This window comes from Halichoeres trimaculatus, unplaced genomic scaffold, assembly GCF_033239565.1.
Source record: "Halichoeres trimaculatus isolate MK-OKI-2021-1 unplaced genomic scaffold, fHalTri1.1 fHalTri1_scaffold_2, whole genome shotgun sequence".
In the NCBI taxonomy this organism is placed as follows: domain Eukaryota; kingdom Metazoa; phylum Chordata; class Actinopteri; order Labriformes; family Labridae; genus Halichoeres; species Halichoeres trimaculatus.
Window position 1 is genome coordinate 20245135 of NW_027437180.1, and position 26462 is coordinate 20271596.

The 26462-nt window shown below is 40.7% G+C and overlaps 1 protein-coding gene across 1 annotated transcript; it reads left to right on the forward strand.

The window, feature by feature from the left end:
• Positions 1–1716: 1716 nt before the first annotated feature.
• pdgfba (platelet-derived growth factor beta polypeptide a) lies at positions 1717–19009 on the forward strand. Its single transcript, XM_074683503.1, has 7 exons — positions 1717–2614; positions 12160–12262; positions 15126–15191; positions 15338–15534; positions 15658–16792; positions 17773–17911; positions 18042–19009. The coding sequence occupies exons 1-6, from the start codon at positions 2543–2545 to the stop codon at positions 17901–17903; spliced, it is 1704 nt and encodes a 567-aa protein (XP_074539604.1). The 5' UTR covers positions 1717–2542; the 3' UTR covers positions 17904–17911; positions 18042–19009.
• Positions 19010–26462: the final 7453 nt, after the last annotated feature.

A 26462-nucleotide genomic window follows, 5' to 3' on the forward strand; every position in this document is an offset into this window, starting at 1 on the left:
GTAATCCTCTCATATTACAGGAACAGAATGTGTGTTCATATCCCATGCCCACTGTGCCTTTGAAGGTTTTGATATTTCTTATTATATAATGCTCAATCAAAACCATTATCATGTGTTTTTATGGTCATCATTGTATCATATTTTTAACTACAGTCCTCTAACTAACTGGATTCAACTCTGAATCAAAACTTACAATCAGATGTTTAAGACTTATTGACTTCATTGTCCTCTTTTTTTTGGAAACAGACTTTAATTTCATATACGATCTTAACTTACAGAAACTTCTATTGTCTTGTTTTTTCTTTTTATTATTATTTTTTTCACGTTGTGTTATCTTAGGCACTGTTCTCTTGTTTGCTGTTGATCTTTTTTTGTTACAGGTAATAAATGTTAAGCTGCCAGTGGGTTTTCTTTGAGTGTTGCAATTAACTCCCTGTTACTTTTGACTTTTCTGGTCCACACTCTCATTCCAGGTACAAATAATTTTACATTGTGGTTCCCCTAGCACTACAGGGAACGTAACTCTTAGGGTGAGATTTATGACGGACATCATAAAGACATGGCTCTCACTAAAATTTGCAAACAAACTGAGCTTATGTTTAATGCTTTTTTTTTTCTTTTTTTCAGGACAACTTTTTATGTAAGATGTAGGTTTATGAAGTGATTTATTGATATGTAGCTGGTTTTAATCATTAACAGTCAAGTGACAGCGACAAAATTGTAAATTGTGAATTTATTAGTATTAGATAGCTTACATACAGTATCAAGACTTACCGGTTTGACATCAACTGTCACAGCCAAAGTGTCATAACGCGTGTGCTGGTGTTCCAAGTAATATGCACATGGTTTAACCATTTTTTCCTCAAAAAGCAGGGAAACATTTTAGGATAAACATCAAATGCTACTGAGAGCTATTTCACCTTTAAAGAATCAACTTACAGTGGCTCTGAATGAGATTAAATCCATCCTACTTAATTATTCTAGTCATGGCTTCAAGCTTTCCCTTTAAGAGCACCCATGGGTGCTTGAACCTCCTTGCACCTAAAAAGGAGGTGGTAAACTCTGCCTTCATGAGAAGAGGACCAGACTGGGGGCCCTGGCACAAGTCTGAGACCAAAAATCAAGTCACCCACATGAGCACTTCACTTCCTGTAACCATTTTTTGAAAGTAAAATTTCATTTCAATGTCAAAGGTCATATGAATGCAGATACTGTACCTTGAAAAAGATCTGTCTCTTATTAAAGAGAACATTAAAAATCACAAGAAAAGACAAGGTGATAAATCATTTTTAGTTTCAGTCCCATTAAAACGTTCAATCAGAGCAAACTTAAAGCCATATAATGTTGCTGCTGTGTCATCCAAAGATCCTCACAGTCAAAATGTTTTTTAACAGTAAACATTGTTGGAAGTTATCTGTTGGGTCCTTTAGCGCAATTTATTTTTCTCTATAATACAACCAATACTGTCCTTCCATTAAAAGTCATAGTGTTAATCTGATAGGCTAAATTGATGCCTTCCCCCTTCACCCCAAGTTTTCTTTTTTTGTCCAACACATCTCATTTTTGCTTTTGCATCATCCCTCTTTCAGTTTAAAGAACCGACGTTTCCGCGCGAGGTAGAGTTTTGTTTCTTATTTTGAAACCAAAACTCCTCAGTTTCCGGTATGAACCGTTGTTTTTTTCTCTCTGACAAACTTGATGCTTAAAACTTAAGGAGGGACCTGTTCTCGTGTGGTAAGCTGTGCACCATTCAAGACGTAACCAGAGAGGAGTAGCGCGGGGGGCGAGAACAAACTGATCCAGCAGAGCCGCCGAACGGAGACACGCGGGAGAAAAGAGCACAGACAGGGGCAGGCAGAGGGAGATACGTGCAGGGAAGAGCTTTCGAGAACGGAGACGCAAAGATAGGACAGGTTTGTCATTTTCAGTCAAGTGAACCGAGCTGGGGTGACAATAATTGGACCTCTGCAGTGGAGCGTCCAGAGGATTACGCACGAACGCGCCGTTGAAAGATGAACCAACTTTTACGCACGGACCTTTGGAGATGCGTGTTTCCACTCAGGAGGAAAATGCGAGGGCTCCTTTTCTGTGGATTTTTGATTGGAGTCTTTGAAGGCACGCGTTAATTAACCCTAAAACACACACATTTGGAGACATTATGGGACTCCTGGAGTAGATTTGACACTCTCGAATTGCAGACTGACAGAATATAAAGAAACAGTGTAGCCTTTGCCTTCGTGTGCTGTAGAGCTCTTCGTTGCGCACCTGTCCCACTACCCCTCACGTTTCTTAAGTGAGTTTTTCAGAACAGCAGCATGGACGGAGTCAGACGTCTAGCCTGCGTGTGAGTCACCATGAGCAAACATTTGGACACGCTGCGCTTATAAGCAGTGACACATTTCAGGATATTTTACAGTGCGAGCTTAACACAAGCGGCCAGCACACGACACAGGGACGAGGCTCGGTGCAGTCGGGGGGAATTGGACGCTGAGGTGCTAAATGCCCAGCCGGTCGCTTGCGGCTCCTCAGGCTGGGCGGCAACATGAGGTCCTGGGTCCTGCTGCTGCTGCTGGCTGCGCTCTCAGCGGCCCGTCTGCGGCTCAGCAGCGCTAAGGTAAGAACGTAGGATGTACAAGGGGGATATATGACCTGAAACTAACAGATCTGGATTAAAAATTTATAGTTATACTAATTGCCAGGCTGTGCACTAGAGATTTCAGGATAAAAGCACTCCTGATGTATGGACAATGCATAGCTGATTACTAGTGATTGTCATTTTTATCTTTTATTATTATTATTATTGTTTATTTTAAACCACAACAACATATTTTCCCCAAATGAACACTGATAAATGAAGTAATTTTTATTTACAGCCTTTTCTTGTCTACTTATTCTGGGCCAATAATGAGGTAGTTTGGGTCTTTCCTATATCTCTGTTTAAGTCAGAAAAAAAACCTGTGTCAAGTATGAGACATAGTGAGATCTAAAAGTGGTTGTTTTTGCACTATCAAGTCACTTTCCTAATTCTCTTGATGGGAAAGTTGCTTATCTCACCCTGTCATAAATTATTGACTTAGATCTAATATCAACAATTAAAAAAAGATTTATATCCAAAGACACTATCGGCAAAATAGTTTGTAATTTCATCTTGGACTTGGAAATATTACAAAGTTACAGTAACATGGTGTCATGGTGATATGCTGATTCCACTGGTGAGAATTTTCCTTACTGTGACGTGCATCATCTGTATCAGCCCCTGCGGTGACATAGTGTGGGGTGGATGTTTTGAGTAACAGTTTTCCTGCAGGGCAAAACACAAGGCACTGGTGTGTACGTGTGCTTCTTTGAGTCAGTTCATTTGTATGTGACAGCTTACACATCAGTCTAACTTGTTCTCCCTCTGGTGTCCTATGAATGATCGGTTTCCCTCTTCGGTTCCTTTTCATGTTTCATAACCTAAAGTGTCCTAATGAAGAGTCGAGGAGAGATGGAGGTAGTGTGAGGCAGGGTTACAGGGTTGTAATCTACAGTATAGAGCTGGGTCCATGCATGAGTTGTGCAGATGTTTTACATTGTCACATCAGGGCCTAATACCTCACAGAGACTCTGCTGTTATGTTTTCTCCTATTTTCTCTGTCATTTCCACCAAACAGTGGTTACTCCAGCTACTGTCCAACAAACAGACACAAACACAGGTGCCCTCATAGGGTTAAAGGACAAAAAGTTGGCTAACATTTTCAACTCAGCATCTTTCAGATGTTTGAATGCATCAGTGTAGCTGTGCCCTCACGTTTCTTTGTTGATCTGATGCGAAATCCTACTGAACAAAGTTATTGAATCAACAGAGTGAGATTTTTTTTCACTTGCGTAGACATATTTTGTGCCAGGAGTTGGTTGTCTCCAAATCCCGCGGTTCACGCCCTCTTTTGGACATGTCCCATCTGTTGGTCATGTGAAAGAGCCATCAGATGACATCTGTCACAGCTGGCAGTTGCAGCTTGTTGTGTCGTGAACGTCCCAGCCCTAACCTCACTATCATAGAAGACAGCGATAGCATCGCTCAGTGTTGCTTTGATGATATGACTTACAGTAAGTCAGCTGGTATTTAGATTTGCATGTACCTATGACTTACTGTTTCAACATTTTGGCTGTGTGGCTCTTAAACTCATTTTCTGCCTCAATCCAAAGATAAAAAAATAGAGGTTTCCTTTGAGCTCCAAGAAAACCCCATTTTCTTCTGCTTTCTCATTTTGTGAGCAATCATGCGAGCTATTCTAAATTTGCTTTGCTGATGCCAGCTGTGAGAAGATCACACCAAGCAATGCTACATCTAATTGGGCAAGTGGTGCAATGCTTGTTCTCTTTTAGGGTTCAGGTCAAACGTGAATGAACAGTGAATCCATGGCACTGAAGGCAGCCTTCTATGTATTTCAGGAGGCACTGCTTGCTTTTTGGGCAGTACTTTTGCATTTGGCCTATTTCAACTTTAACATGCTATGTTCATTGCATTCAGGCTTGTCCTCATGCATGGTTGTTTGATATAGTAGGATTTTATATGTTCAAAAAAGCTCTTTTTTATCTTGAATGTACATTTGTTTCTTACAACTTGTGTTGCAATCTTATTGCATTGCATCCTAGATGGCATCACACCAAGAGACAGTTTAAACCCATGATCTGAGACTGAACATGATAAGGGTCACTGAGGGCAAATACTATTACATCAAACAATGTTGTTGGAGTTTACGGATTATTAGGGAAACTAAACATGCTTGACTTCATGTGCATGATGAGTACAGCAGCCCAGCGCTTGCAACAATATCTTAGACATCTGACTGATTCTGACATTTAAAGGAAACTGACCTGTCACATGACCCTCTAATCCTTCCCTTGTCTCAATTTTTGGAAAAAAAAATACTGAGACATGTTTGGTGTCCCAGTTCTTCCACATCTGTCCATGGAAAACATTTCAGTTTGCAAAGTCACACTCACACACACACACACACACACACACACACACACACACACACACACACACACACACACACACACACACACACACACACACACACACACACACACACAGTTCACATAGAGATTATTCAGCAGTCTCAAGTTCACTGAGACTGACGTAATGAGCGCGTTCTGAAAACTTTATCATGATTTATAATAACACTGATGCATATACTTTGTGTATGAGCGTCAAATGAAATCTCTGAGATTATGCTACACACAAAAGCAAATCCGCGAACAGAAAATTAAACACATCTGGTAAAATACAAATCCACAAAAGCACTCACACATCAGGTCAGACCTCGTTTCTTTCATCATCTGCTGCTCAAATGACAATTGCTACATCAACACACACACAATTTCACCCACACAATCACACAGCTGATTGTGTGGCTTTTGAACAGGTTGCAGTCTGACTATTGTCTCTGCAGGGGAACTGGGATGATTTGCTGCTGCTGCCCGGCTTGATCCATTTTACATAAGAACAACAAATAATCTGCCAGGGATTTCACTGACTTGTGTGGCGTGCATCTGTGCGTGTGTGTGTGTGTGTGCACATCTGGTTGCATGGCCTCGTGTAGCTGCTTATGTGTTAGTGGACATATGTGCTTGTGTTTCTGTGTGTGGGCAGTGGAGGGGGGATTGTGCTGCTGTCCATGCATGTGATGTGTATGAAATGGAAAAGCACAGCGGCACATAAGAGTATTTATTTGTAAGCTCCACAGTGCAGGGCTACACAGGGCAGTACCAATTTAACACTACAGGAATAAAAGTAATGAATAGTGAGTAATATTGGAGTCATGAACTTGGTTGATACTTAAAAAATAATATAAATTGATTGGTTCAAGTTGTAGGGTTGTAATTGTGCATCTAATTTAAAACAAAACTCAGAGATAGGATAAAGTATTCTAGGGACTGATGCATTTTTTTCTGTCTGTAGTTGTGCACAATGCAAACAAAGACCAGACCATTCAAATGATCCCAAGATTATTTTCCATCATTTTCAGGTTTCAGTAATAACAATATATTATGCAGGAGGAAGGTTTAGATAGCAATCCACAGGATTTTTACCACCTTAAATTATTCAGGCCAAATTTAACTCTGAGTTTGCTTCAAACCAAGCCCTGCAGCCATGCCCCACTGCCGTCAATATGACTCTCAGCAGCTCGAGGGCCCTTTCTTTGAATTAGCTGCAGGTAGGTGATTTTAAAAGCAGAAGCTTGCATGGGGTGCTGGTTTTTCTGCTGATTGAGAGTTTCTTTGCACACTTTTAATGTACTGGCGTGTAATGAGTAAGAAGGTGAGCTACATTCTGAATTCCTCTCAAAATAAATATTAAATTGAGTCGAGGATTATTGCCTTGATTGGCTCAAATGGTTAGATGCTAAATATTAAAATTCCTCATCACACTCACAAGAGCTCTGGATAATTGCATCAAGTTGTGTTTTTTATGTTTTATCAGCAGTCTGAGAGCTCTGCTTCCATGTGTTATTAGACACAGAAAACAGCACATCATCAGTATACAAAGAGAGCCAGGAAAAATGCTCGGAGCATTTTCAAACTGATGTGAAATGACAGGCTGTTTTAGTGCTGTGAACTCTGTCTGCTCTTGTTGTGGGAATTTAAAGTGCTGTTATAAACTTGCAGAAGAATTTCCTTTGGTTTTTCGCAGCCTTTTGCTGGTTTGATGACAAACTATGCAAACAGTTGTGCTGCCTTGCGTGTAGATCCTGCTCAGCCTTCAGACCTCTCCCCTCCCCTCTTTCCTCATCCTCCTCTATGATAACTTTCATCCCGTCTCTTCTTTTCTTCACTCTCCTCTCATCTGTCTTCTCTGTCCATCTATACCTACATATTTGCAGCCAGCGGGGAATCTTTCTTTTCTGTGTGTGTTGAAGAGTGGGGAAAAGAGTTTTTGCAACAAGCTCTGCAAGTCTGTCACTTTTGTACGACATTCGGTTGGCCATCTGCCATTTCTCTGATCCAAGAAGGCGTGTGTTGAGAAACCGCGGTGTGATTGTGAGTCACAGGGCACACACTTGGATTTGGAGTTATTTGTTTGTTTGTTTACCTTTCCTAACCTGTTCCTCTTTCTGATTGCATGTTTGTTTATGTAAAACAGTACGGGCAAGTGTGTAAGTGTGTGTTTGTGTGTATCAGCAGTCAGCTGGCCCCATAATTACATTCCATCACACTTCACCTTTCTCCTCAAACATTCCTCACAATCTCTTTGCCTTCCAGGCTTCCTTCAAGGCCTCATGCAGTGTGTGTTTTCCCTTGAATGTGTGAGTTAGTGTGTGTGTGACCTGCTTGTAGATCATGACGTCTTGTCATCTTGTCTTCTCAACAGTTGAGCTTAGCAACACACACTAACAGCTCGCCAGATTTATAAAAACAATGTCACACTTCTAAATGAATGGTCATCAGAATAGGAAGTTATTTACAGGCTGCTCAGAGACTAAATACAAACAAACAACAGAGGCCTATTTATGTGTATGGGTGTGTTAGTTTGTAGATAGAGATCTGTGTGCCAGATGCATTCTGGGTAGCATAGCTTTTCCACTTTTATTAGCTTGTTGTCTGATTCTTTGACATTTTAAAACAGTGGTTAAATGTCAGAGCACGTAAGGAACTATTTTCTGTCTGTGAGCTGCGCTCTATAATCTCAAAGAATGTTTCTTATTTGTGTTTGAGATAAACACGGCTCCTGCAGTGACAGCTCTGTACAGGCTGAAAACTGTCCGTGTGTATACATGAGAGATAGAGAGTGTGTGTGTGTGTGTGTATGTAAGGCTCTCAGGACAAATTGGGCAGATAGTTAGCGGGTTAAGCATCTGTGTGTGAACTGGAAAAGAGGGGGCAAGTGTGTGTGAGTGTGTTTGCTTAACTAGGTCAGCCAATGGCTCATGAAAGTCATCCAGGTGTCCTGAGCCACCGCCGCCCACAAAGCAGACAGACAGACAGACAGAGGGGAAGAGAGAGACAGAGTGGGGGCATCTCCATGAGGAAACCTCAGCTCGTAAAAAAATAAAATTCAAAACATCATACATAAAATAAAAATGTAATGCTATGTGTACCATCTGTTACAATGGTTACCCCTAACTTGGCAAATATTCAACAGTAACAGTATATTTTTATGTAAAGGGGTCACATCACCTCTGACTGTAACAGTGACATCGTAGATTGCTTATGCTCTTATGAAAAGCCCTTTGTTTAAAAAGTGTAATAACTAGATAAAATTCTTGAGTTCAATACAGTCAAGCCCACATATTAACTCAAATCATATTTTGCAACCAAAAATACTCAAATTTGCTACTTTATTGCAATTGACAAACTTAATCGGTATGAAAAAGATTCAAAACATGATAAGCCTTTACCTAAACATAAATATATTATCTAACTGGAGTAAAAAATAATGCACCAGGAAACATCCGACCCTTGTGGAGTGGTGCGACAGTGATCATTGTTTAATAAGAATAGAGGAAACCACATTGTAGTCCTATTTTAGTCGCATTGTTCACTTTGTGTTTGTGTGAAGCGCTCTCTTCTTCTGTGATTGTTTTGTAGCATGTAACTGAAGAGAAGTTTCCATTAGAATGTGATATTTTTATAAGTATCTGTGTCCACTCACAGCACTTATTTGCATTGGCAGAACCCATTTTCTGTACAAAACCATTGCAGCTCAGTATTTTCAGCTCTCAACGTTCTAAACACAAAGCAAAAGGTGGTTTTTGTCACTGAGTGGACACCGTCCATCACAGACTTCTACAAATGAAGGAGACACCAGACTGTTAATATAAACCTTGTCCACAAGGATGTTACAGAGAAACTCACTGCACATCTTTTTAGGGTGCAGTTTAAGGCGCAGAGCTGCTAATGCCAGGACAGTTTTTATTCAATAGAATAGAATAGAATAGAAAATACTTTATTTATCCCTGAGGGGAAATTCAGGAGTCACAGCAGCATTTTTTAAAACAAAAGTGTATAGAAAGTGCAAAAAGGTCCATAAGAAAATCGATGACGACATCCCGTCCACCACTCTCCAGCCCAGCCAGTCTCCACCTCCACAGGGTCCAGGACTGAGCTTCTTCAGCAGTCTGTTCAGTCTCTGTCTCCTGGATCCTGTCGGCCATGTCCGTGAACAGCACAATGCAGCTTGGCTAGCACGGCTAGCTCGTCCATCCCATCTGAGATAGATCCCACGTTCCCAACAATGATGGATGGAAGGACAGGTCCACGTCGTCACCTCCCAGCTCACACCCGAGAACCAGCACGCCGTCCTCATCTCCTCCTCCTCAGCTCAAGGGAAATCATCAAGCCCTACACTAGTTAGCATTGACATGATACAGGCTGCTAGCACCTAATTTCACATGTAAACAATGCAGGCATGGTTAGATGTAGGATCTCCAGACAAACACAGGGGAAAATTGGAAAAAATATCACTGAAGCCACAAAAAGTTTGGTGTCCATGACCAACAATGAACCATACAAAGTAATAACCCACTCCAAATACAAAGATGACGAAAAAAATTACAAGAAACGGACAAAGACGAGAGAGCTGCTGCAACAGGCAGCTACTTGGGCAGCGCCTAGCAACTGGGTACCAATTGGGTATTTTCCACCAAAAAAGCAGCATTGCTGCTGCATTGAACATATAGAGTAATTTTAAACAGATTTATAGGTCACTAACCATGAAAGACAAAGGGCTGTGAGACAACTTCTGTAGCAAACAGTACGCACTAGTGAAAAACACTTTGACACTGAGATTGTGGCCACTGCCAGTACAAAATATGCTCAGTGGACACAGGCCCAAATGACTTCTCAGAACTTCACCCAATCCTTTATTGCTCTGTAATGGACATTTGTTATATTTATTACAAAGTCATATATGTGCCCAACAATTTTATTCTCATTAACATCCTGATTTGATTTTTATTTCTTAAGTAGCGTTGATGGCTTCAACAGATAGCTGAAGTGCCTAAAAAGTTCATCTGAGGTTAAGTGGTGCCGTAACCCATTCTAGGTAAACAGTAACTACCTGTTGTCTTATCAGAGCAGTGGAAGGTGCAGGTGATCGATCCCTGAGTTTCAGTTTTAAAAGAAAGTAGAAAAAGGACAGAGTTAATGGATCCGTTCTTTTGGTTTAGATTATGAAGTTTAATGAGTAAAATGATGTGAAACTTTTTTTATTTTTGGCTTGAAAAATTAAAAAACAGGAAGTGCCAGTCTTGCTAAGTAGCTGCGCCCCTCTTTGATATTTAGTTTGTTTCATAACCAGGTAAAAATCCCTTATAGTAGCTTTAATACAGAGGAATTGAAGGCTATTATTATTATTATTATTATTATTATTATTATTATTATTTATTCATATCAATACTTAAGTGATGAGAGAGTTGTTATCTTAAGAGCTGCATTTCATCAATCTTGTTTTATCTTCTCTCGTCTTTGTTCAGCTCTTTCTTTATAATTGAAAGAGCTAAATGTCTACTTCACAGATATTGTAAACATGTTATTATCAAAGCCATAAATATTGTGTCATAGTTGCAGTAAGAAGATAAACGCTTTCACTTTTTCTCCCTGGCATCTGCCAGATATTTCCTTCACACATTCTTGACACTCCTTAATTTGTTTTGGCATCTCTTTGGCATATGACTGTATCTAGTGATGTTCCAACCACTTTAAGATGGTATCAAGTTACAGCAAAGCAAAGAGCTAATGTGACACTGAGAGCTGAGTAATCTGCCTTTGATCTTGGCACAGAAACCACACGAGTCTGTCCTTAAAACCATCCACAGGGCATCCTTAATGAATTCCCTCTATGGCATTCATTCAAATCTAATTAAATTTCTCTTCTTTCACAAGACGGAATTGAATTTCTTGCATAACATGTTGGCTTTCAAACATACCCAACAGTTTCCCTTTGATGATGTTGATATAATATTAAAAAAATCTGCACACTGTTCTTTGAAACTGTCTTCCAGATACTGGAATTCACTTTAAGCATTGTCATACACTGCGGTAATTTGAACTGTAATCACATTTAGAAACTGGGACCTGGATAGTTTCCTGTGTGACACGGGGTGCAGTTGTGCTGTTTGTGTGTAAACAGTGAGGGAGAGAGTGACAATAGCAGCAACAAACACCAATCACAACCATCATTTCCTCTGCAGGAGGAAGTGAAACTGGAGCAAGTGCTGACTGGAGATGAGGAATGAGATATACACAGCAGGCCTCTTTCTCTGGGTGTTGCTCTCTTTGTTAGCAAACATCTACTCTGTAGCTCAGACTTTTTCTTGTTAGTTTTCTAAACAGTAAAACATAGATGTGCAAAGATATATCAAATATCTTAAAGCTTATGTTACTATTACTGAAGAAACAGTTGCTCTTTTCCTCAGTTTTAGAAATCCCTCAACATTTGCAGTGCTTAAACATGTTGTTCTGTTCAGTTCAAGGTTCTTCAGTTTCCTTTGCTCTAGATAAATACATTCTTGCGCACGTAGTATGGTCATTCCTGGTCCCTGCTGGCAAAAAAAAGGGGTTTGGATTGTTTTAGGTCCTGGATCTTCTTTAGGCTTCAATCTATCAAGGTTGGCTCTCCTTTGGACTTAAGAGTCAGATTGGAAGCACGTTTTTTCACAAACAGAGCTACAGGTAGTTTTAACCCCTCGTAATCATTTGGTAATAAGGAATGGATTGTAATTAAATGATGCAAGTATTTGGCCTTGCAAACCTGCCACTTTGGGAGAGCTTATTTTGAATGCTGACCTCCAATTTCTTTTTCTTTTTCTTTCTTTCATTTTTTTTTGTATACAGCTGAAAGTTGCTCTTTCTCTCAATAATCTAAGTTTAGTTCTGCACCTTTAATTGGGGAAGTTATTGGAATATGGTTCTTGAAGCAACTATGAATAAATATTAAGATATGATACTTATTTTGTTTTTAAAATTTGTGTAATTTGTGAATGAAATTTTGTGGCTGTTGATGAGGGCAAAGAGAGTTTAGCTCCAGTGTTTAAATTAATAATATCAGAAAATACTTGCTTTTCTCTTTTCTTTCATTTTTGTCTCCTACATTTTAGCACAAACACCATATTACAATAAATTATAAGGTATTCATGTTGTGTTAAAACTGTCGTGTGTTTATCTCTACAGGGTGATCCTCTACCCACGTCGCTGGTCGACCTGGTGAGGAACTCTCCCATCTCCTCCGTGGATGACCTGAAGCTTCTCCTGCAGCAGGAGACTAATGCAATAGGTACATATGACCACTAAACACACACACACACACACACACACACACACACACACACACACACACACACACACACACACACACACACACACACACACACACACACACACACACACACACACACACACACAGGCTAATAACTCAGACATGGAGGAGGTAAGAGTGTGGGTGTGTCTGCAGAGGCCTGAGGAGATAGGAATGCGGCAGCATACATGCCAAGCCCCATGTTAAGGCAATATTTACCCGAGACAGCAGCAAGAATGATGAGCCAACTTGATGAGATCGAGGATCGAGAGGGGGAAGAGAGAGACACACACCAAGAGGGACAGAGGAAGGGAGAGAGCTGCTTTGACCTTGTTGTGAGTGGGACATAATAAGGCAGAGAGGGAGGGAGAGAGAGTGGGTGACTCCAAGCACAAGGTCACTTCATTGTTCTCCACGCTCTGGATTCCTCTCCAAGTTTTGAAATATAAATGTGTGTGTGCATGTTTGTCAGAGACCAGCCCTCTGAACCACCACCCCCCAAAAGAGAGTCCAAAACAAACTTGTGTATGCAGACTAGTGGCTAATTAAAAATTCACTAGTAATCACAGTAATCACTCTGAGGAATCAAGTCACATTTACAAATATCAGTGGGTCGTCCTTTGATCATTAATGATGCATAAATTACACAGCGACAGAACAGCGACCGTAGAGAGGGACCCACAGAGGGAGGGAGGCTCCATAACAGGACACAAGGAAGTCACTCAGGGTGTTGTTTGTCTTATCAAGAGTTAACTTTAAAGCCTCCTGTGTTGAAGTGGTTTAAGAATAATTACCTCCACCAAGAGGGTTTTGTTTTTGGGAGAGTTAGACTGTCAGTTTGTTTGGTTGTCTGTAAACGGTATTACTCAAAATGTAGCAAACAGATCTGGATGGAATTTCCAGGAAATGTTCAAAGTGGGATAAGGAAGAAGTGATTAAATTTTGGAGGTGATCCAGATCACAGTCTGGATCCAGGACTTTCTTAAAGGAGATAGGGACGTTTTCACCATATGTGTTAACTCCTGATAAATGGTCGGATTGCTTTGCAAAACAATACAAGACAAGGTCACCATAATTTCTGATAGATGTAAAAGTACGATCCAGATCCTGGCAACATTCTGGATACTAATATCTGGAATATGAAATATGTACTGGGTCATCATAATTTCCAACACTGTCAGGCAACAAATTATCATACAAACCTGCAACTAACACCAAATTGTAGCAGACAGTCTGCTGAAAGGGAGTATAACATTAAAGTAGGACTAAAGTGTTGTGTGACAGTCACAGTAAGCTTGGTGGAGGTCTGCGCTCTCTGAGTGCTTTTCTAGTGTTTGTTTTAATTTTGCCACCTGCCAAATTTGTTGCTTTCTTAGAAGCAGGCATCATGTTCTGCAAGGACCAGCTGTGTGATTGTACACGTGAGAAAACTACATTAATTCCCAGATCAGAACCTTAAAATGACTGTGCAGTCTCAGGACCTGGAGAGTAAAACAAATGATGTAGTGGAGATACTGACAGTGCTAACTCAACATGAATTCTGTCCAACCTAGACACAGGCAAAGAGGTGGAGCTAAGGGAGGGTTTTTGTGCTTATTTTGCTTTGTTTTTTATTTTCAAACAATGCAGGTTGCCAATTAGGTATTAATGAGTTATAGTCCCATTATGAGCAAAACTGACAGTGGAGCTAAGTATTCTTGGGGCACAGCTATTTTGGGGTTGAAAAGATGCTAAAACTTTGAACTCTGATTAAGGATTAAGAAATAAAGCAGAAACACCCAAAACTGCAATTCCTTTAACGGCCACTTGTGGTTGTCAGCAAAAATAAATCAATACACTTGATTAAAAGTCACTTGTTGTGTTTTTGCCTTTTTTTTTGATAATTTTCTTCCACATTTTGGCTCTTTAGAGTGAAATTTCATTTAATTCATCTGTTCTAATTATACCATGCCTGAAAGCCATGAACATGTAGGACCCAGTTGCTTTGCAAGTTTACCATTCCGTAGACATCAGCACATCTTACTCAGTCATCAATCCTACAAAAGGAATTGCATTTCCATTAGTTGTTACCCGTGTCAAGTCACTAACTAAAGAAAATAGCGCCATCATAAGAAATGAGCTGGAGTAAAAAAGTGAGACAAGTGGCAGTAGCATCACTTATAAGTGCCCATGCTCTTACTTTTGTTTTCTGTTTTTCTGTGCAGAATAAAATGGGTCCCATGTTATCACATCACAGAGGAAGTCTTGGAAAAATCCAGTCACAGATAAATGCAGAGATAAAATGAGAAAAAAAGCTTCTGGGAACAATACAAAACCATGCTCTTTCAGCACCAGGCAGTTAATTAGGGCTGAAAGGCAACTTAATAACACCTCATGGATCTGTGTTACACACACATGCACACACATGCACGCACAGTGACCAACAGCAATCTGCACCAGGGATATAATTAGGACCATGTGTCTACAGTATGGAATGACAACATATGTTAAAGTGCAAATACACACTCACAAGTCCACACAAGAGCTATATTTAGCAGCTCGTATCTTTCCTCACCAGTGTTCTCGACAGTGCCGGGACAAATCGCAGCAGAAAATAGCTTAATTGTTTAAGCGAGAGGGAAAAAAATGGCTTACTCTCTGCTGTGAATAATGTGCTTTTTTTTGCTCTATCAGTCTCACAGGCTTTACAGATTTATGTCATCATTTGCCTCTGCATTTCGCATTTTTCTTAGATAATTGGAAAATGACTTGACTTTATAACTCTGTTTATGGTTTTAATATTATTTCTGCCACTGATTTCTCAGTCTTTCGACCTCTCATCACCTCTGTTTTTTTTCTGCAGAAGAGGAAGAAGACGAGCATGATATACCCTTAAACCGCACCCACGGGCGATACACAAGGAGTCTTGGTAAGTTTCCGCTTCTATTTCTGTCTCTTCCTGTCTGCATTTGGCGCGTTTTCAAACCTGCCATCTATCTATCAGCACGTCTTATGACACATATTCTTTTAAATATAACTTACTTCTTTTCTTTCTATACCTCATTCCCCTACCAGTGGAGGCGCCGATGGCTCAGCAGGCGGCGTGTAAAGTTCGGACAGAGGTGATGGAGGTTACCAGGTCCATGCTAGATCGCCGCAATGCCAACTTTATATTATGGCCACCCTGTGTGGAGGTGCAGCGTTGTTCTGGATGCTGTAACACCAGGCTGCTGCAATGTGTCCCCACTGCCACCTCCAGTAGATACCTTCAGGTACACGAGGCACACAGCTGCTATGCAACCAGGTTTTCATGATGCTTTGCAAATTCCTCCAGTCTGTTAAAATGTTATCGTAGATTTCTATAAAGCCATGCCTTCTCTTTGCCTCTGTTCTAGGTGTACAAGATCCAGTACATAAACAGGAAACCCCACTATGAGAAGGCCATCATCTCAGTGGAGGATCATGTCAACTGCAGGTGCCAATCACCCTCATCCCCCTCATCTTCCTCCTCTGTTCCCATGCCTCGATCTTCTATTCTGAGCAACCCCAACCCACCTCCACTGCAGCAGCCTCCACAGTCCTCTCACGTCCCGCGGCTGGTCCACCCTAGTCCACCAAAGACTCAGACATCCAAAGCAGACCTCCATCGACATGACGACCTGAAGTACAACCAGCAGCACTACCAGCCTGATGAACGGGATTCAGTGGCAAGACAGTGGCAGCAGGGCAGCTACACCCAGTTAGTGCACTGGACACAACCCAGGATGCACCAGACTCCAACACATGCACAGTCAGGGGTGCATCAACCCAATGTTGGGGTACATGCACCGGTCAGCAGCTGGCCATCTGAAGCCAGGGCAGAGCATAGCTTCATGGGAAGTACACAACCTGTGGGACATGGGAGCGGGTATGATGGAAGCAAGGAGGAAAGTGGTGTACGTGTAGCAAACAGTGGAGGAGAAGTGCATCATCCAGATCACATGCAAAGGCAGCAACAGTTGTTGCAGCATCAGCAAAGACAGCAGCAGCTTCAGCAACAGTACCAGTATCCTCAGCAGCCACATTATCCAACGCAGTACAACCCCAGTGCACCACAGGACCAAGATCTGAGGACACAATATCGCCTTAATGCTCCTCAATCAGACAGCGCCTCTCCACCTGCCAGCCCAACAAGACTGCCCACCTTAGAGCCAGACCTCACCCCTCTTCTGACCACCAAACAGAAAGATTCAGTGACCAGCCAAAAAACTACGGCGGTCACAAATAACAAACAGACTGAGACTGCAACAGCCAGTCAGAAAGTAGCCAGTGAAAGAGAGGAGAGTGGATCAGCTAATAGTGGGGCTGGAGCAGAGCTGACCAGTCAGGGGAAGGAAAAAGACTCAAAAGTGACCAGTGGGTATGGTCATTTAACAGAGGAGGAGAGGAGACGGTTGACTCTGGAGACAATACAACAGGAACTGGATCGAGAGACACATCTTCATCCACATCATCCTCAGCAAAGACCAAAACCAACAACATTTAAAACAGGTACTGCTCTGCTGGATGAGGATGTGTGTTTGTAAAGGTTTCAGTTGATTTGAGTGTTAATTTATTATTATTATCATCAGTAGTAGTAGAAGTAGTAGTAGTATTTCAAGTCCTGGCTTCATGCTCCATTTTATCCATCTCAGAAAACTGGGGAAGGAAATTTCACCCCTGCAGACTTAACAGTGTTGCGATAAAATATTCTTTGGGTGTGAAGTATTGTTTGCCATAGCTTTGCGAGCCATTGTTGGCACTTCCTACTGATAACAACACATTTAGCTCTACCATATTTTGCTAATTTCAACAACATACCTGGGATATTAGTTAAATATTACTGTGTATAAGACTGATTTTAAGAGAGTGAAGAGTGTTTAAAGATGTTTTATTTCCCCTTTTACATTGGAGGACAATGAGGCTTTATGTAAAGGTATTTTGAGAATAGCAAAACTTAAATATGTCATATATTTGTGATCAGATATCCTGCTGTGTGGGGAAAACCCTGCGGGAAGCCCGGTCTGCACTATGTGGGTTGTTAAATGAAATCACAGCACGTCTGGTAATGTGCTGACTGAAAAGGGAATCATAACAAACACAGCCATAAAGAATATATTTATGTCATTAATCTATATGAGAATCAGAAGCAAATTTCCAAGGCAGGAAGCAGAAAACTAAACACACAAGACTAAATATTGGACCACATGTGCTATTCCTCCACCATCTCCTGAATGTTTTCCTGCCAGAGATCTTAATTTTCCTCTGCTACATGTGTGACTTGAACCTGAAGGGCTACATGGGCTTTTTGACACAGACCTCAAGGTAGTTAGCCATCACCCAGATAAAGAGCCATCACTGGAGCTAAACACGCAGTTATTTTCAATAACTTGTACATTGTACTGGTTAGATTTGTATGTGTATGCTGTATGTTTTGTGTCTCAAAAATGTTTAGATTTACTCAGTCCTCTACCTACTTTGGTTTCTTTCAGCTCTCTCCACATCATCTCCTGTCTTGTCATCAGCTCGCCAAACCCCATTTAGACCTGCCTCCCCTCGTCGCCGCAGGAGGAAACATCGCAAACGCATCAGTAAAGCAGCCATCAGAGCCATGATCATGTAGAGCTGCAGGTGAGATATGAGCTTGAGGAATGGGGAAGAAATTACACATCTGATCCCGTAACCTTAAAGTTTTTTGGACACATTTGTTGCACAGTAAGAATGACAACTGAAAAAAAAAAATCTTTATTTTTCTCCACAGGGGATAGAAAAGCTGACCTGAAGCTTTGGTGAGGTGCGTTGCATCAAAGGAATACAGAGAAAGGTGTGATTTCTGAATGTGGAACAGATGGATGCAGAGATTTTGGACACGGCTGCTCTTTTCAGTGGAGATCTTCTGATAGGGTCACCTTTCCTGCTCCAGAGCTGCCGCAGAGCGTCCAGCTTCCTGGATACAATAAAAGTGCAATCTTATGAACTCTTTGGAATGGAGGATATTTATCACACTAACACTGGAACTTATTTGTATGAACCTTAAATCCAGTAAACGTGGATCAATGGAAGCGTAATGGACTCCTAGAAATTGACTATGGTCACATCAGCAGCTATTGATTGGCTGCTGAAACGCTTGTGACTTCCAGCTTGGCTACTGATTGGTCCTCAAATGGAGGACTTAAACTACGAAGTCATTATTGGTGACTAGATGTGGAGCTCAAGATGAAACTGGAGTAGTGGAGAACTGGATTTCTACACTGGGAAAATGACTGGAACCTGGAGTGTGCAGCTCAGGCCTCAATGCCAAACATTACTGTTATCCTTCCATGTCTGAATCTAACTGTATCTAACACTGGAGTAGCCAAACACTGATCCTAATACATTGACTAGAGAAGTGCTCTACTGTGTACTGTAGCGTAATGTTCTGGAAAATATCGATAACCTGCTCGTTTTGTACTACTGCCAGATCCAAATGGAATAACAACCAAATGCCTGCCTAGATAACATGCTATGAATATCCACATTAAAGCAAGTCTTAAAGGCCTGGCCCTTAGAGATCGCTGTGAGCCAGTTATAGCCAACACTGTATGTACAAATGCTTCGAGAAAATTATTTCTGAGGGGAAAACAAAACTTTATTTCTTAACTTATTTAAAAAAAGGAGGACGTGAAGTCCTCCAGTTCTCAAGTGTAATTATTGTTGCAGACTTGTCTCAGATTATAATTATTGGTTGTACAACTGTTACTCTTATGAATGTTATTTTTAATAAAAAATAAAAATTTCAAACATACATACTCGTGATTCAGTGTTTATGATTGTGTATAAGTGTTTGAGAGCGTGTGCATGTGTATATTTGGGTAATTATGTGGCAAAACGACATGAGAAAACGTCTGGATCTTGTGTGTGCAACCACAAAATCTGGTGAAAAATGACGCATCGCTTTAAATAGTAGATTCTGATTTTAAATTTGTTCATGCATATCAGGAACTTTATTCTGCTTGGCCCAAATAATTTGCTCACAAAAGTAAAAGATATTTGTAGATTTAGAAACCTTCAAGGCCAAAATATTGCAATAAAGAAACTGTTGCCATTTTTAACTTGAACTGATGCTCACAACTATATCCTGTAGACAGAAGTCATCAACCAAGTAGTAATCAGTGAATGGCCTGTGGATTTTAATTTTCTTTAAGTTTTATTTAAGGCATTTTTGTCTTAGGTAGGAAAGCTAAGGAGAGATGGGAAATGTGAGGAGCAGAAAGTGAGACAAGACATGCAGCAAATAATAAAGGCTAGGTGTTAAACCAGTAATCACTGTGACAAGGACTACAGCCTCTGAGTGTGGAGCACACATTAAAACCACTAGGCCAACAGTGCTCAAATAGAGCTGTCCGTCTGTTTAAACACAGCCTCACTCTCGCTGATCCTTACTTCACCTTTGCTGCTGGCAATGCTCTGCCTCCCCAGCCTCCTCCTGTCTGGTCCAAAAGCCAAGCCACAAAGATTAATGATATATTAGTTTGTCAAAAAATAGTTAAAAAAAAAAAAAAAGATACGTTTTCCTTCTTTGAAATTCAGTTCGTAAAGAAAGTTTGTTCTTCCAATGCATTTTACCTGTTTGCAAAGGTTTTCTCCTAAAAAATCACACACACAGCACATTTTTAGCACAACAACTGCACAAGAGGAACCATGTCCAAGTGCACACAGTTGAAGTGCTTGTTGTGTATGTGCACTTACACAGTAGACCCCCCCTTTGCCCTGAACGTCCTACGGCTCTGTCACGCAAAGCGAGGCAGGGGTCAGCAGAAATGTCTGGTTGCTATAGGAACTAGCAGACGGACCCGTCAACAGAGAAGTATCGTATGGTGAAAGAGAGACGGGGGGGGAGAGGGGGGTGTCAGACCAGGAATGGAGAGAAGATGAACGGCAGAGAAGGAGGGAGAAGTTGAAAGGCCCAGTGAGGGGTACAGTGAGCTGAAAACTTTGCAGCAAAGTGCAGATGACAGTAGGGACATCAAAGGTAAATAAATATAGCGTTATAAAATATAATTTGATATGATATAAGAGGTTTAAAATGTGTTTTGCAGTGGAGAGCGTAAGTCAGAGGCCTGAGAGATTATAGTTTAAGAGACAGAGTCAGTTTAAATGTCATTCACTTGTGTAATGGGGTTCCCCCTGCAAAGCTAATTCAGTCAGCGAATTCTTCCCTTTAAGAACGATGAGTCAGCATGCACTTTACCAGGCCTCAGGGTAAATAAACACACCAACACACAGACACACACACACTTCAACACTGCCTGGATGTGGCAACTTTGACGTGCAGTTGGTGAGTTTCATGTTATTAAAGGTTAGGAGATAGTTTGGAGGGAAACATATGAAAATGGCACCATTGTCACTGCTTTAATTGTGGTAACTATTTTTGTTGGGTCACAAGTCATGCCAGAGGGTGAAATCATTGGCTGCAGATGGAAAAAAAATCACCAATAACTATCCTATTTGTGGCAGACATAAAAAGCAGTACTTTACCGAAAGGAACAAGAAGGAGAGGGGTTATTAGAAAGAGGACTATTCATTCTCCATGACGTGAAAAGACTCAGAAGAATTTAGCAGAAGCAATGGAGTGTTTGTTTAAAAAAATGGCACTAGTAAAGTTTTCATTTTTTTCTGTATTTATTTATCTATTTAATAAAGGACATAGAGTCGTGAGATACAAGACAGTCAGATCTTTCAGCAATGTTTATCAAAGCAACACTTTCCAATAAAAATCACTATTAGAAAGTTGATAACTCTGCAGGAGATTCTGAATTGCATGAAGAATTCTAGCATCTAATGCACTTTGTTAGTGGACCACAGGCCTGTATTGATGAGTTGGATTTGGGGTTTTCGGTGTAACTTCAATTCAATTTGATGTATGCATAAATGATCCAATACAATACAATATTGAAAATAAAAGTCACCATTTGATGCAGAGTGCCTGAGCTAGCTAAAAGCTAGCTGTTGTAACTGTAGAGTTAAACTCTGTGCTCCAATTGTATGAAGGTTATGTACTTCTTACCATTACCAATCATTATTACAAAGCAACCCATTCCAAAGGAGGATATGAGAAATGAAATTAACCAACACAAAACAATTGTCAGTACAACTGACCAATCATGACATGATGTCTGTGGCTGATCATTAGTGTGAGGGAAGAAGAGAGACCATCAAAACTTCTCATTCTCTTTATATTAGTTTTATCATTTGATGAAAGAATTTAAGTGCTGAGACTCTTTTGCTTCTACAGTATACAGTTATGAATACTTACTACTCTAACAAACATAGACACTGCAAGACATAAATGTGACATGACAAGATTTCATAAAGCCAAATGAAACAATGCAGACCAGGGCTGCTTCAGTGGTTCAGTGGTGACAAACAGTGGTGTAATGGAGTCATCAAACCTCAAGGCTGGGTCAAGTCTTCAGTCTCTAGTGTTCAGTGTCCATGTGAGAGTCCAGGTTATGATCCCAGTCAAGCCTGACTCCACATTACCTGAAGATTTATGAGGAGGGCAGCTGTTTCTCCAAACCGTATGAACTCTGACTGAAGGACCTCCGGGATGTGTAGAAAACAACATTTTGACCTTTTAACATAAAAATTTCTGGCAGATTTTTTCAGTGCTTCTGGATATTTAAATTATAAATGAATTGCAGTGTTGGGTACCATGAGCCTGACATCCTCACTGACTAACTTTACATGTCACTTACATTTCTGGGTGCATCTTTGACAGATGTGTGTTACTTGAAATTGCCTCCTTCTTCTCCTCAGTGGTCCTTTCACACATGTTGCTGTGCTTTTGCTTGGACAAAGATATTGCTCTAAAAAGATGTCCGTCACTGGTGGAAAGTAACTCAGTGCAGTTACTTGTTTTATACTTAGTTCATGTGGTCGTCATTTCTGTAAGTTCTAAAAAAATTGTGTTCATCAAAGCAGTACATGTTTGAACACAGCAAATTGCCTCACCAAGAATCTAAGCCTTACAATAAAGTTGAAACAAGCCTTTATGTTTTTAGATTTCGGCTTACTTTATGGTTTCATTGGCAACAGGAATTAAAATAAAAACACGTTACAGAAAAGAGGAATTACCTATTATCGGTCATTTATTGGCTGCTCTCTCCCTCCCGTTTCCTGAGAAAACTTTCCAACCAGTATTGCTGACAAAACTCTTTCAGACATTCACAAGACTGTGTGAAAAATACACAGTCATCAAGAAAAATCAAGGAAGTTTTGCAGAGTTCCTCCAAAGCTGAAATGTTTTAATGTTCCAACCCGACAGCACATTCATTCATCTTATTCTCCTTTTGTCTCCAATACCTGTCCCATCCCCTTCACTTTTCTTCCGCCTCCTATTTTTACTGTCTGTCCTGAATGTTCCAACAAATCATTCATTCTCCAGTTCTTTTCTTTTCCTGTAAGTCACGACCCTGCAGCTTGGTCCACCAGCCAAAAGGCAGCTAGGTGTGAGGATACACGGTGTAATGAACCATCAAGGGTGAGCCAAAGTTCAGCCAGGTCACGGAGGCTAGACAGACCCTCAGAAACTGATGAACTGTGGTGTGTGTGAGCACACGGATGAGTGGGTGTATGCGTGTGGCTGCCTGCCATACCTGTGGTGTCCCTCTGACGAGTGTGTGTGACTGTGTCCATGTGTTGTGAAACAAATGGAGAGTGTGTCTTCTGGCACCATGTCCCTGTGTGAGAGGCTTAATGAGCTGGTTGCTGGCAGCCAATCATGGCCGCCGGCAACCTCCGAGGTCACACCATGGCGTCTTGTGTAAACAGTGCGGTCGGCCCGCCTACATTTGACGGGCACCTGACAAGACGTACACACACTTTAGAGGAGAGGTCGCAGTGGTTAGGGCACAGTTTTAGCAGATAAACAGAGATGCTTAGAATGTATAAACACATTCACACACACACATGCAGAGCGAGAGACACAGACACACCTTTCTGACTCATCGCTGTGTATTTATGTTTGTGTGTGTGAGATACCATCCCTTTCACCTAAGGGGATATGCAATATTACCCTGAGATGACTCATAATGAGTTGACTCCAACTGAATATTAACTAAAGGTTCGACACCACAGACACCTGTTGCTGTCTCATCTGTATTTTTTTTTTTAATCTATCTCACCGTTATCTGATTATCTGCATGATTATCTGTGGTACCTGCAGGCTGAACAGCAGACATTAGAAAGGGACGGAAGGACAAGAAGACATTGAGGGGAGCAAAGACACTGAAACCAAAGGAGCTTTTGGGTCTTAAAGTCTGCAGTTGTCATTCAGTAGACTGGTGTATGACATTAAGTGCCCATGATAAGTCGATATGCTTGTTTATCTGTATTTCTAGGCAAAGTAACAAAACAGTGTATGAATGTTATGACACATTTGTATAATGTGAGAAACCAGACCTGGAAATGAGTCAGTTAATGTCAGAGGTTTGCTGGATAATTAGTAGTTTTCAATTGAAGCTGGCCAGAAAGGCTGTAGTTTAACCACCTGCCAGCTGCTATAATATGAACTGAAAAACGAAAAATAAAAATGGACCCATAACTTAAGACAAAAAAGCTAAAGCTGGATTCAGTACTTAACTATAATTCACTGAGAGAGCGCAGACCTCCACCAAGCATATTGTGATTATCACACAACACTTTAGTCCTACTTTAATGTCATACTCCCTTTCAGCAGACTGCCTGCTACAATTTGGCGTTAGTTGCAGGTTTGTATGATATTTTTTTTACCTGACAGTGTTGAAAATTATGATGACCCAGTACATATTTCATTTTCTGGAACTTAGTATCCAGAATATTGCCAGGATCTGTCAGAAATTATTGTGACCTTGTTTAGCAAAGCAATCCAACCATCTATGGTGGAGTTATATACACATGTGGTGAAAATGGACCTATCTAACAATGATAAAGTATCTTTTAAAAAATTGAGGATCCAGACAGTGAACCGGATCACCTCGAAAATTTAATCACTTCTCCCTTATCCCATTTTGAACATTTCCTGAAAATTGCATCAAGAGCTGTTTGTAACTTTTTGAGTTATGTTGTTCACAGACAAAGAAACTCCCAAAAACATGACCTCCTTGGCGGAGGTACTTATTACTTTACACATGTACAGTGAATGCACGTCTTATTAGAATCACTTTACTTAGTGACCGTGAAAATAGTCAGATTGGAATCTCTTTTCAGACTAATTTCAATCAGAGTGCAGAAAGCTGGTTAGTGTAAGTTAGACAAGTTTTGTTTTTATAATGAAAGTTTAAGTTGGGCAAAAGACTCAAAATGCCCTAAATTTTCCTGCCAGCCCTCCCACAAAGTTCCCATGTGAAGTTGGGGTAGGCATGAGAATGCAGCGAGCAGCATCAGAGGTTATAGAAACAGATTCATTTTCAGGACAGGAGTAGCACTGGTGTGCATGCAGAAACGGTCATCATTGTGTAACTACTGTCTGTCTGTCTGCTTTCATGTCACACACATTTGCATTGGCAGTGTGCTTCTTGTGTCATCTCCTGCCACCTGAGACTCATCTTTTGGTCAAGAATTTGTGCACAAAAGCATTTAAAAGTATAACTTACGTTGAGGCAGAAGGGAAGATCAAGCAGTTTAAAGGTCCCAGTCAACTGTTCTAAAATACACAATATTTTCTGATTCACTTAGTTAACGCTGATAATATTAATGATACTTCACAAGTAGATAAGAATATTCAACAAGCTAAAATCTAAATTAAAGAGTATGAGTTAGTCTACATTGTTATGGTGTCACACAGTCCTGCAGCCTCTCTGTCACAGGAAGACAGAGCAATGCCTGTCCACTCTCTCATCCACACATCATCACCACTGGCACCAAAAATGTGAAATCTGAGGCTTCAAAGCTGTTGGCCACAAACCACTGGGTGACATCATGGTGGCTGGATGCACTTCCTGCAAGCAGTTTAATTTTACTCATTGATCCATAGCTCACTTTCACAGATCAGGAAATAATAATGAAGTCATCAGGGATTTTTGTGGAATAACAGGTGGGTGTCCTCAGCGTAGAGTCGAAGAAACTGATAAACCTGAGTGTTAAAGATTATATAGGAGCTTTTGGTTTGTTTGTTTTTTCAAATGTAAAAGACAAGAGAGAATTTGTTCACATTTCAATTAGGATTGTGAGTAAGAAGTCATAATGAGGAATGAATACAGTTTTTTTAGATAACCTCCCCTTGTTTCAGCAGGTTGGAAATTCAAGATCAGTCTGCCAGTAATTGTGTTGGGCTGTGTCAATATTATCTGTCTGTTAAACAGGGAAGTGAATCTCCTACAGCCTGTTTATTTCACTCTCTGAAGGAAACCAAGATGACCACCCCACCCCACCGACAGCACATAGTCATACACACAGACACAGTCTCCATCCGCCACAATGGTGTTGTCATGTGGTGGGACTGTGTTTGTATGGGCAGGGCTGGTAGTTTGGTCTCCCTCGTGTTTGCTGTGGGGGTGTTGTGGCTCCATGTCGGCCTAGCCTAACCCTCTCTGCTTTGTCCTCAGCCGGCCCTCTGTCACAGGACACACACATGCAAGCACATGTGCTCATTTTTCTTGATCCAAAATTGGAAGTTTGACTCTGAAACACTCGGGCGGCTAAAAAAAATTAAAAACTCTGGTTTTGCTTTGGGCAAGAGCTAATAGAATTCATTTGGCTTCACAGAGTCGCTGTGTTTGTTTATTAAATCAGATCTGCAAGTCTGTGTGATTTTTATGTTGGCCTATTGAGCCAAAACACTGTCTCTGAATGAACAACTCAAGCTTGTTCTTTGGTCAGCTCACAAAGTTTGTTTTTCTTTGATGTAAATCACATGACATTTAAAAACTAGACACCTTCAGGAGCTTTATCAACAAATCTCCCAACATTTAATATTCACACCAAGGAGGGGCATCTGGTTTAGAAAAATGAATCCTTTGTGGAAGTACCAAAGGACACCGTTCATTAAGTATCTGCTTGAGGCTGGCTGCAGAAAGGCCAGAACAAACCAAGCCAAAAAATCAGACTTTTACAGCATTGAAAAAAAATCATAACAGCCTGGTTCAAAAAACAGCATGGATCACTGATAGGCACAAACTGTACAGGGGTGATTTTTTTTTTCCAACTGAGTGGTTCAGAAGAT

What these genes read in the sequence shown, in the direction of transcription:
- pdgfba (XM_074683503.1), top strand. Translation starts at nt 2,543, where the DNA reads ATGAGGTCCTGGGTCCTGCTGCTGCTGCTGGCTGCGCTCTCAGCGGCC. An exon ending in GCAGGAGACTAATGCAATAG is followed by an intron (nt 12,263 to 15,125) that starts GTACATATGACC and finishes TTTTTTCTGCAG; the next exon opens with AAGAGGAAGAAGACGAGCAT. An exon ending in ACCAACAACATTTAAAACAG is followed by an intron (nt 16,793 to 17,772) that starts GTACTGCTCTGC and finishes GGTTTCTTTCAG; the next exon opens with CTCTCTCCACATCATCTCCT.